Genomic DNA, 13432 nt, shown 5'->3' with positions numbered 1-13432 from the left:
AATATCAGCTGCTAAGTTCAAGGTTAATATAACTTAAATACGTACAAAATTGAACTCGATTCTTATCCCAAAGCTAGTATAAATTCATTGTGTTGTGATTGGTTCTTGTGATCACATAGGCCTAACGTATCTCGAATAAATACACAACTGATCAATTTACCAATATTTATGATAATTAATTTAATATGCCGAAATGATAATAAATCGATTAATATTCGGGTATATTGATAACCACCGGTAATTATACATATTAATATTATCTTAATCAGAGATCATATGAACGACATGAGCGAAGAAAATGGAACTTTTCTTTTTCGTCGCTTTTATCGTTACCCCAATATGCACGCCTCAAAGCCAATGCATGCTTCAATTCTCTCTGATATAGCATCGCTGCTTCTTTTATCGTTTATCGTCGCTCCAACGTGTACGTACCCTTAGTAACAAACATGACTAACTTTACATCAGCGAATCAGAAGGTTGGATAAAGCCACGTGGCTATTGAACGGCTACCAGTCTTGTTGATGTTTGAGTTTCAGCACTATTCTTACAAGGAATTGGTAGTGATTTTCATAACTTTTATAGTTAATTTATTAGAAAATGAAAGTAAATGAAGAAAACCCTTAGAATGGAAAGTTAACACGCAGAAGCAATTGAGGTTAGCAGTTAGTGATATCACTTTACTATTCTAAGCCTACTGTTATTGTCCAGCTATTTCACTTTTAATAAAATATTATCATAAAAATAATGTTATAAATCTTAAGACGCTTTCACTGTTTCATATTATGAAACAGTTGCATTTAAAATGTTAATGAAAGACGAAAATGATCAACTCTATTCAAGTGGAACCAGGAATGGCAGTCAAAGCTTTCGAGATGAGAGTTGCAGAAAATTGTCAGAGAAACACTTAAAGTGGGATGATACAGACTTGTTAAAATGATAAAAAATTATCCATCGACAACGACGACGACAACAGTCTGACACAACAACAAACTGACTGGAACACTTGAAGAAAATAGTGGGGACTCAGAATGTGAATGTATGAATGAAGAAAAGGTAATGGTGTGAAAGCTTTTGAAATTGGTTTCGATGAAAACTAAGTACCAGAACTGATAAAAAGGGAGAAAAGAACAGATTAATATGGGTCAAAAGTTTTGAGAACAAATTTTTAAAAGTATTTTAAGACTTTTACATGAGATAAAACGTAAGACTGCAGAAAAAATGGAGAATGTTTTGCAGAAGTTATACGTTTATGTTTTGTATACGAAGTTATAGGTAAATTTACTTTGTAATAAAAATAAAAACCAATGTCCAATAGGCCTCGATGTTTTCTTTCTTAAAGAAAAACACCCTAACCACTATGCTAAAAATGACTGCGATGGTGGCACCAGTACGTTCTCTACAGGCACAACCCACTGTAGGCACTGCAGTGAGTATGAAACTTTACCACATGTGCTTGGGAGTTGCCCACAGGGAGAAGTACTCAGAATAAAACGTCACAACATCATACGTTCTATGATCGCAGATGCACTTCGATCCAAAAATATAGACGTTCACAAGGAAGTTCATTGTATTGCTGATGGTGGGAGCAATCGTAGGATCGATATCATAGCTATAAATAGGAATAAACAGACAGACGAAATAATTGATCCTACAATCAGATTTGAAATCTCAGCTACTCAACCATCTGAAGTGAACGAAGAGAAAAAGAAAATCTACGAGCCCACGATTCAGTGCCTATCGGCGAAATACAACATAGAAAAAATCACAGTTACCGGTCTCTTCTTCGGAGCAAGAGGCATCATTCCGAAAGTCTTTGTAAAGTGGAGGGAAAAATACAAGCTGACGAGAGATCTTCATGATGCCATCGTCACCACCATAATACAATTTTCTGTAGCGATATTTCGTCAGCATCTTTATGGTGTACATTCAATTTAAATTATATTTGGTTCTATTTTTTTTTCTTATGTCTTAATCGCTTTTGTCTGAAACCTATTTATATAATTTTTCATTTTAAATTTTATTGTGAGCTATTCTGTGTCGCAGGGCAAACCCAAAATATTGGGTCAGACCAATAAATTTATTAAATTTAAGAATCATGAAAGATATATAACATTTGTTACATGAGCTGCCAACTCCATTGTTTGTTTTACAAACTCGGACAAGTTTTTTTTTACTTCCCGAAAACTAACAATCTTTTTAACTTTTTGGTACAGTTCAGCTTCAATCGAATATTAAAACTACCCGAATTTATACTTCAAACATTACATTTCCAATGATTTTCTTAACACTTAAACAGATTTTGCTCTCTTCTGAAAAAAGAAATCAAACGAAGACAGCATAGTTGGTAAGCAGCCACATTATATTCTGACTCCATTTTTAACTTTAGAGCTCGCAGAAGTTTGAACACGCCTGACTACGTTTTGAATTTTAACCGTTGGTCAATAATGTTGGTTTGATAAGGAATGTCTTGGCATTTCTACTGTCTTACATTGTTCTCGTCGAAGACCCTGAAGACCAAGGAAGCGAACTTGGACGGGTCGCCTTGAGGGAAGAACTGCTTGTAGATCTTGATGAAGCCCTGCAACATAGACAACTTGTGTGTAATAGTTCCTCACTTTGTGACTTGTTGCACTAGCACAAAACACTCATCAAACAAGTTGGAAACTAGGCCGAAGCATTTCAGAGCAAAAATATCAAAGAAAACTGATTAACAGCGACTATCGCCTCTTAGCATACTTTAGAAGAGGGTAAAGTCGATCAAAATTTTGCAATTTTTAAAATGATATTAAGGTTATGGAATGGAGCGAAGTTTCTCAGAAAATAGCATTTTGTCGTCATATCCTTCACTTATGAAGACACGTTACAAAAATTGAATTACAATCTATAAAAAACTGTTTTTCTAATTGACTTGTGATCGAAGTTACCTTCTTAAATAGGGTAAAGTCGATCACCATTGAATTTTTAGTTTAAGATCGATTTTAAAATATTGCGGAGTAAAGTCGATCACTGTTTCTGTTTTTAAAAAATAAATTAAGTGCATTACATATATTTTATATGTTATAAGGGGTGTAAAAACAATAATAATCTTCAATATATGCCTATAGCATTATATAGTGTATCTTTTGTTACTGTGATCATATTATTCGATACAATTAGGCCTATAGGTCTCCACTGTACAATCGTGACTATGATTGCCAACTTATAAAACATAAAAACACATTTTAATACTTCACATACCAACAAACAAACATTTAAGAATTCAAAATTTACATTGAAATACCACCCTTCAATTATACTCTAAAATGCAATTTAACATTGCTTAGGTTTATATCAGATGTTATTTGAAATCTTCCCCTCCTCATGTCACTTTAGAAACTACGTTGTTCCCATAGTCAGGTACAGAGGGTGTACAAAATATGTTCCTTTGGCAGTGCTTCTCTTACGCAAGAAATTCACCATAATTTCGTCTTCCCCTTTCCCCACTATCCCATCAATATAAGCTATACTATGACAGTTTTCTGTTTATAAGTGTTATTTGGAGGTATTTCGGTGAACAATTTATTCTTCCTGCTGGTCCTATCTGTTTCGAGTAGGTCGATGGCATGATCGACTTAACCCTACAAAGGTACAAGTTTTCTTAAAATAATAAGTTTCAATACTAACATTTACGAACTGCAAAATTATTATTTCAGGATACAATCTCAACGAAAAGTACTTACGTATACTTCCTGTCTTCTTTCACTGCTAACTATAATTTAGGGTTTGTAAGACTTTGTTTTCATTTAAGAGAAAAAGTTGAAAATAACAATTTTCACTTCAACAGTAATTACACAGTGTTTCCATTGTTGGCATTCGCAAGCTTTTTGTTGTCCCTCTCGCTTACATTTGCTATGTCATGCAATGAAGTCAGCATAACAAAATTTTAACAAGTAACTGAGAGAATATATAATTTTTAATAAAAATCGCAAATGATCGATTTTACACCCACTGATTAACTTTACACACTTCTACGGTACGGACCATGAAATTCTGAGACTGAAATTGCCTTGAAGAGTAGTTTGTGTTGTCTATTCACTTGGACATCACACTCCAGACTTTTCTGTAAGATAAGGAATTTTATGTTTGGAGTTTTGAGAATATCACCTTTTCGTTTAATACTAAAACTCAAAGTCCAGGCTTTGTGTGTATACTCTATTTCGCTCATTGGCACTGAATTACGTACACAAATTTTCTAACTTAAAATTTAGACAGTTTGATGAAGTTTTAAGCACTGAGTTACTTGACTGAACAGTCGATATCTAACACCAAGAATGCATCACCAACATACACAAAATAGTACATTACGCAACGAGCCTATAATGGTAGTAATTAAGACGTGAGTATGTTTATGAAACGAGCGCAAACTCGTTTCATAATTTTCATATGAGCGTCTTAATTACCATTATAGTCAAGTTTCATACGAGTTTTTATGCTCGACCATATTTCTAACTTAAAATTATTCGTAAGTATTCATGTTATTCTTATCTTACTGAGGAGCGGAACTGATTTTGTGCAATATCTCGTAAATTGTGAGATGTGCGCAGACGCAAAAGTATTGATTTTTTCCGAGAAACAAATGTCGACCTTGACCTTGATATAATATAGAGAGTAAAAAACATTAATCTTGATATAACCTTGAAATTGAATTAGACATTGAAAAACGAGATTACAAATTGAATTTATTTTAATATTATTTACAATTAATGCTAATTACTATAGTAACAGAACTAGTTGTCTTTCGATTGTTATCCGAGAATAATCGATACTTGCGCTTTCATATTGCTACAATGGTATTTTCTGATTGGTGGAACACCTGAACTTTAATGAATAGGTGTACTTTAATAAGGTCCATTAAAGGGCTGCTACCAGGTGTATAATTACTACATTTCGGCATGGTGGAGCATAAAAATGTTTATAGCACACATCGTCCTTTAATGATTTATAACTTTCTCCACATACCGGTTTGGAGAAAGTCATATTCGTATCGCTATCATATTACCTTGAAATCATTTGTCTCAGTTCTCAGCTAACTGTGAACTACTTCTGTTAATTTTATTGAGAAATGATGTAAACCCTTCAGCCTGGAGAATTAAACTTAGTTTCTATGCCTACAGAAGGAGCCGAGGCCCAGCGTGGTATTCACGTTTACCTGATAATTATCGTCGACGAATGTCCGAGAATAGAATTACGTTACTCCAGGGAAGAAGTGAGTTGACAACTAGGTGTGAAGTGAACTTTATCTTTCCTTACTGTCGCGACCTGTGCACGTGATTTCCTGAACCTCAAGAGCTGGAATACAATGTAAATTTAGTTGTCACACTGTCACAAAGGTGACGACAACGCTGTCACCAGAACAAAGAGAAAATTCTAGATTTTGCTGACAAACGAAGGGACTACTTCAGATTTCCCAATACATGTCAACACACAGAAGATAGATGACTAATATTTATGAGGTACTTACAACATTTGGTCCGTCATATTGCGGAGTCCGACACTTTCCCGCTACTGAAAGGTTAACCCATGATTTTAATCTCCATGTTGGTTATTTTATGACAGAAATGTTCTTCGATATTCTTGTCTCAGTCTCCTCGAGATAACCATGTGCGAAGTGCAGCAAGGCCAGCTTTCTACCATTTAGTATTTGGCCAGATTTAAAATTCTAATGGGGCGATGTAAAAGAGCGGAAACATATTTTCAATTCAAATGTAAATCTATTGTCTTCCAATTTGTACTTCATTTGCTAGATTTGTGTAAGCTCAAAATTATGCTGATTGTTTATTTCGAGGGCTCAAAACACCTACACTGAAGACTCTTCACTCAAACTTTCTCTCGTACATTACACTTTCCGGAATACCTACATTAAAGTCTCTTCACTCAATCTTTCTCTCATATTTTACACTTTCCGGAGTACCTACATTCAAGCCTCTTCACTCAATCTTTCTCTCACATTTTACACTTTCTGGAGTACCTACATTCAAGCCTCTTCACTCAATCTTTCTCTCGTATTTTACACTTTCTGGAGTACCTACATTCAAGCCTCTTCACTCAATCTTTCTCTCACATTTTACACTTTCCGGAGTACCTATACTGAAGTCTCTTCACTTAAACTTTCTCTCGTATTTTACACTTTCCGGAGTACCTATACTGAAGTCTCTTCACTTAAACTTTCTCTCGTATTTTACACTTTCCGGAGTACCTATACTGAAGTCTCTTCACTTAAACTTTCTCTCGTATTTTACACTTTCCGGAGTACCTATACTGAAGTCTCTTCACTCAAACTTTCTCTCGTACATTACACTTTCCGGAATACCTACATTAAAGTCTCTTCACTCAATCTTTCTCTCATATTTTACACTTTCCGGAGTACCTACATTCAAGCCTCTTCACTCAATCTTTCTCTCACATTTTACACTTTCTGGAGTACCTACATTCAAGCCTCTTCACTCAATCTTTCTCTCGTATTTTACACTTTCTGGAGTACCTACATTCAAGCCTCTTCACTCAATCTTTCTCTCGTATTTTACACTTTCCGGAGTACCTACATTCAAGCCTCTTCACTCAATCTTTCTCTCACATTTTACACTTTCTGGAGTACCTACATTCAAGCCTCTTCACTCAATCTTTCTCTCACATTTTACACTTTCTGGAGTACCTACATTCAAGCCTCTTCACTCAATCTTTCTCTCGTATTTTACACTTTCTGGAGTACCTACATTCAAGCCTCTTCACTCAATCTTTCTCTCGTATTTTACACTTTCTGGAGTACCTACATTCAAGCCTCTTCACTCAATCTTTCTCTCGTATTTTACACTTTCTGGAGTACCTACATTCAAGCCTCTTCACTCAATCTTTCTCTCGTATTTTACACTTTCCGGAGTACCTACATTCAAGCCTCTTCACTCAATCTTTCTCTCACATTTTACACTTTCTGGAGTACCTACATTCAAGCCTCTTCACTCAATCTTTCTCTCACATTTTACACTTTCTGGAGTACCTACATTCAAGCCTCTTCACTCAATCTTTCTCTCGTATTTTACACTTTCTGGAGTACCTACATTCAAGCCTCTTCACTCAATCTTTCTCTCGTATTTTACACTTTCTGGAGTACCTACATTCAAGCCTCTTCACTCAATCTTTCTCTCGTATTTTACACTTTCCGGAGTACCTACATTCAAGCCTCTTCACTCAATCTTTCTCTCACATTTTACACTTTCTGGAGTACCTACATTCAAGCCTCTTCACTCAATCTTTCTCTCACATTTTACACTTTCTGGAGTACCTACATTCAAGCCTCTTCACTCAATCTTTCTCTCGTATTTTACACTTTCTGGAGTACCTACATTCAAGCCTCTTCACTCAATCTTTCTCTCGTATTTTACACTTTCTGGAGTACCTACATTCAAGCCTCTTCACTCAATCTTTCTCTCGTATTTTACACTTTCTGGAGTACCTACATTCAAGCCTCTTCACTCAATCTTTCTCTCGTATTTTACACTTTCCGGAGTACCTACATTCAAGCCTCTTCACTCAATCTTTCTCTCACATTTTACACTTTCTGGAGTACCTACATTCAAGCCTCTTCACTCAATCTTTCTCTCGTATTTTACACTTTCTGGAGTACCTACATTCAAGCCTCTTCACTCAATCTTTCTCTCGTATTTTACACTTTCTGGAGTACCTACATTCAAGCCTCTTCACTCAATCTTTCTCTCGTATTTTACACTTTCTGGAGTACCTACATTCAAGCCTCTTCACTCAATCTTTCTCTCGTATTTTACACTTTCCGGAGTACCTACATTCAAGCCTCTTCACTCAATCTTTCTCTCACATTTTACACTTTCTGGAGTACCTACATTCAAGCCTCTTCACTCAATCTTTCTCTCGTATTTTACACTTTCTGGAGTACCTACATTCAAGCCTCTTCACTCAATCTTTCTCTCGTATTTTACACTTTCTGGAGTACCTACATTCAAGCCTCTTCACTCAATCTTTCTCTCGTATTTTACACTTTCCGGAGTACCTACATTCAAGCCTCTTCACTCAATCTTTCTCTCACATTTTACACTTTCTGGAGTACCTACATTCAAGCCTCTTCACTCAATCTTTCTCTCGTATTTTACACTTTCTGGAGTACCTACATTCAAGCCTCTTCACTCAATCTTTCTCTCGTATTTTACACTTTCTGGAGTACCTACATTCAAGCCTCTTCACTCAATCTTTCTCTCGTATTTTACACTTTCCGGAGTACCTACATTCAAGCCTCTTCACTCAATCTTTCTCTCACATTTTACACTTTCTGGAGTACCTACATTCAAGCCTCTTCACTCAATCTTTCTCTCGTATTTTACACTTTCTGGAGTACCTACATTAAAGTCTCTTCACTCAATCTTTCTCTCATATTTTACACTTTCCGGAGTACCTACATTCAAGCCTCTTCACTCAATCTTTCTCTCACATTTTACACTTTCCGGAGTACCTACATTCAAGCCTCTTCACTCAATCTTTCTCTCACATTTTACACTTTCCGGAGTACCTACATTCAAGCCTCTTCACTCAATCTTTCTCTCACATTTTACACTTTCCGGAGTACCTATACTGAAGTCTCTTCACTTAAACTTTCTCTCGTATTTTACACTTTCCGGAGTACCTATACTGAAGTCTCTTCACTTAAACTTTCTCTCGTATTTTACACTTTCCGGAGTACCTATACTGAAGTCTCTTCACTTAAACTTTCGTATTTTACACTTTCCGGAGTACCTACATTAAAGTCTCTTCACTCAAACGTTCTCTCACATTTTACATTTTGTGTCCGCAACTAGGAACCTATGAAAGGCAAGGAATAATAGAGGAGTAATTTTAATCTGGTGTGGGACCCCGATTTTACATTCCTCGTTAAGGATCTTCATCCCCAGTTCGGTTGTAAGCGACTCACCTGTTCTGTGAGGAGACCGTTAGGGCAGTCCTTGAGGAAGCCCTTGTGCCTGGAACAGAGATCACATCACATTTATAAATATTTAACAGTGATTTTATTCAAGATAGGGGATATTTAAAATTCGGATTGGCAAGATAATTATTGTTATTCTCTTCAACAGATTTTCGTCCATCACCTAACGTAATCATCTCCACGAAATGGAAATAAATTTACTTCAATACGTTTTATCACTTTCGGAAACATTAAGCAGATCTAATGACATGGTGAAAATGGGTAAATGCGTTTTACGCACCAAAAACTGTTTCATGGAATGACTAGTGCAGGCTCCCAGTGTATGAATCCCCACTTGTTTTTTTTTTTTTTTTTTAATTCTCTTGAATTCATTGCATTTAAACTTTGTGTTTCTGTCAAGGTGTCGATGTAATACAACTAAACTCATAGCAACAAGTTGTACATAGGAATAATCTACATAATATGTTGTGTGTTGATAAGATTATACAATATGATTTATATAAATAATTATGTAGATAATTAGTTTTTCAATCAAATTATGAGTGTATGACGTAATGATTTCTTAATCTATAAATATTATATTTAACCTATAGATCAGATTTGTCTTTAATAATTTCATATTTCTAAAATTACCGAAGTTTGGATTGTGATTAAAAATTAAAAGGATTTCTTAATTTATACATCCTATTCTCTTATTTATCAATAATGCGGGTAAAATGTAGCTGTTCTGATTGCAAATGTTGTGTTCATGAGTAGATATAATTTTATATTCTTCTGCAAAGAAATATTTAATATTATACAACAACAATGTGTTGCATGTTAGTTTTTATGCCGTGCTTGTCTTGATTCAATACGCCTTGAATTTCGCGGATTTAAAGAAACGAACACAACGTCTTCAACAACTAGCCGCCACCCTGCCTATGCACGTATGACGGGCTGAGAGGACGCAGTGCTGAACATCCCCAGCTTATTACTGTGACGTCACATCAAAAGCAACAACTGTGAAACTGCGACTGGCGTGGCACAGACCACAACGCAAATAGAAATTCCCGGCCTCTTTGATGAGGGAAAGATTGATTTATATTCTAAACTGAAACTCTTTTTCAACATGCTAAACATATCCTATCCAACCTACGAGTTCCCTTCAACTAAATTGTTTGCAAGCAGGCGAAGTACATATAATGAACATTTTGAATGATGATGAAACAATAATAATAATAATAATAATAATAATTTATTTTATTCATTTATTTATTTATTTATTTACTAGCCGTACCCGTGCGCTCCGCTGCACCCGTTAGAAATAAATATAAAGTAATTACATAATTAAAATAGGACGTTTGATCCAGGGAACATTCGTGTTTGATAGAAGGATAAATCGTTTATTATGTTACTTAATTTAAATTGCATCCAAATAATTAAAATGCTATCATTTTGGTCCAGAGACACTCATTTGGTGCAATGACAATTCCTTTAACATGTTTCTAATTTTTATTACATGCAACCATAGTTTAATGAACATTGACATAATTTAGATTTAATGTGTATATTTTATTTTACTTGTTATAGGTTTCCATTGAATTATGGTAATAACTTAATTTTAACCCTTGTTTTCTACGTATTCAGTAAGTGGCGCTTGGCCCACTATGGTTCTGAACCCTTAAAATAACTTAAATTATATAATATAATATAATATAATATAATATAATATAATATAATATAATATAATATAATATAATATAATATAATATAATATAATATAATATAATTATATTATATTATATTATATTATATTATATTATATTATATTATATTATATTATATTATATTATATTATATTATATTATATTATATTATATCAGAAGTTACTGTAATAACTTTATAGCATTATGTCCGTCTAGAGAAACTACACTTTCCAATGGTGAAATAAGAATTAATTATACAAATCGGTTAATTTAGATTCCGATATTACTTCATACTAACACAGAAACATTCTCTGTAGGCAATCTTTCATAGCTTTCGATTGTTGCTGTCCAAGGCCCATTATAGACGAAGTCATTTGTTTTTTAATTCATTACACGGCCTTAGATGGCAGTTATTTTAATTTTAAAACTCATTTAGCTCATTAAATATCAGTCCTATCAAAATTTTTCACGGAATAAAACTTATCGCAAATTATTTTTAAAGAAACTTTTGTTATATAACATTTTTCAGAAAAATCAATAATAAGCGAGATATTTCGATTTATTTAATTCAGGCCCCCTTATAACCCCCCTTTTAAATAATGTATTTTGAATGCCATATAGCCTAAAATCTAAGTTACAACGAACTTAATTTATATTCCAATTTTCACCGAAATCGGTTCAGCCATTATCGCGTGAAAAGGTAACAAACATACAGACAGACAGACATACAAACAAAAATTTCAAAAAAGCGATTTTCGGTTTCAGGGTGGTTAATTATATATGTTAGGACCAATTATTTTTGGAAAATCGAAAATTACCAGAAAAATGTCGGCTACAGATTTATTATTAGTATAGATTTATTTATTTATTTATTTATTTATTTATTTATTTATTTATTTATTTATTTATTTTTGCCTATAACAGGGCAAAGCCACAACTACAATAGACAGTACAGATATTCGTTTACAAAAAAAACATAGATAACATGAAAAAAAGAGATGAAACAGATACAAGTGTAAATACAAATTAAAATGGAAAATGAGAAAAGGAAAGAAAAAAAAAGAACAGAGAAATAGATACTACCTAAATAAAAGACACAGATATAACTTAGATATAAATGAAAAATACAAAATAAAATAAATGAAAAATAGTTAAGTATAGATATCATAGCCAAAGATGTAAAATGTAGCTATAGTTGGCAAATTACAGAGTAACAAATAGCAATATTATATAAAATCAACTGCCTTCAGTATATTCATAAGAAAATGTTTGTATTCCATGTAAGAAATGCAGAAATCTAGATCCCATGTTTTAAATATTTCATTGAAATTTGAACACATTTTTAACACTGGTGAATTTTTTATGTGATGAAGTGTTTGGTTTTTTATGATATAACAATTGACGATTTCTTAAATGTGATGTTCTAGCGTTAATCTGGATTTGTGATAATATTTCGCCATTATCCAGTAGACCGTTGAATATTTTAAATAATAAAAGCTGCTCAGCAAGTAATCTACGACTGTCAAGAGACATTAAATTAAATTCAGCAAGTAGATTGTTGTACGAAATTTTGTTATGGGGGGCTGAACAATGATATCTTCTAAAATACAGATATCTAGAGAATCGTTTTTGAATTTTTTCAATTTGATTACTGTGTGATTTGCAAGTGGGTGACCAAATTACAGAGGCATATTCCAATTTAGCGCTATAATAATAATAATAATAATAATAATAATAATAATAATAATAATAATAATAATAATAATAATAATAATAATAATAATAACAACAACAACAATGGTTATCGGAAAAAAAAGTAGCGAGGGAATTCGAAATGAGGCAGTAGCACTAAGTGGACAGCTGCAAGCACTACAAGCACTAACATGAACTGCTGTCAGAAAGTCAAAAGGAGGATAGCAATGAAGAAGGAGACTTAACAGAAAAAGGAGCTTCTTCTGCGGACCTCTGGAAAAAAACCTAAGGAAGAGACGTGAAGTGCTTTGTGTGGATTATAGCATTGTAGGGGCAGAAATGTGGATATTACGACTAAGTGAAGAGAAGGGACTGGAAGCATTTGAAATATGGATATGGAGAAGAATGGAGCGTGTGAAATGAACAGACAAAATAAAGGATGAAGCTGTGCTATAAGGAGTGCGTGAAGAAAGAATGATGCTGAAACTGATTAGGAAGGCAAAAAGGAATTATCTGGGTCACTGGCTGAGAAGAAACTGCTTGCTGAAGGATGCACTGGAAGGAATGGTGAACGGGAGAAGAGTTCGGGGAGAAGAAGATATCAGATGATAGATGATATTAAGATACATGGATCATATGAGGAGACAAAGAGGAAGGCAGAAAATAGGAAAGATTGAAGAATAGGCTACTGAGTTTGGTACTGAAGGACTTATCCTTGGGCAGTAAATTATGGATGAATAACATCAATGTACGTATATTCAGTTTACAAATATTATACAACCCTGTACCTAGCAAAACTATGTTGTTTGACGTCTTGTTTTACATAAAGCAGGCATGTCAATTGATGCCCACAGGAACAAGCGCGCGCTTTAGAGCCCATGGGAGCCTGAGCGCCTTACAGCGGAAAGGAAAGAGACAGACGAAAGAGGTGGTATATGCCGCTTGGTCGAGCTATATTCAGGGATGGCCAGCACTGATTCAATAGATAAAGGAAAGAGAACTTATTAAAACTGTATCCATGTTAATTTTTAGATTTGTCTGAGAAGTATAAGTGCATTATAAGAATGTAAGT

The 13432-nt window shown here is 34.1% G+C and overlaps 1 protein-coding gene across 1 annotated transcript in view; it reads right to left on the bottom strand.

Annotated features, from left to right (window-relative positions):
- LOC138713050 (frequenin-2) overlaps positions 1-13432 on the bottom strand; it is a 74817-nt gene that overhangs the window by 4848 nt on the left and 56537 nt on the right. The window contains exons 3-4 of the mRNA XM_069844769.1: positions 8972-9020; positions 2489-2578 (exon numbers count right to left, since the gene is read on the bottom strand). Of these exons, the coding sequence (XP_069700870.1) occupies positions 2489-2578; positions 8972-9020 (139 nt within the window). The remainder of the gene's footprint in view (positions 1-2488; positions 2579-8971; positions 9021-13432) is intronic.

This window comes from Periplaneta americana, chromosome 14, assembly GCF_040183065.1.
Source record: "Periplaneta americana isolate PAMFEO1 chromosome 14, P.americana_PAMFEO1_priV1, whole genome shotgun sequence".
NCBI classification, from domain to species: Eukaryota; Metazoa; Arthropoda; class Insecta; order Blattodea; family Blattidae; genus Periplaneta; species Periplaneta americana.
Note: the sequence above shows the minus strand (reverse complement) of the source record. Positions and strands in the feature narration are given on the sequence as shown.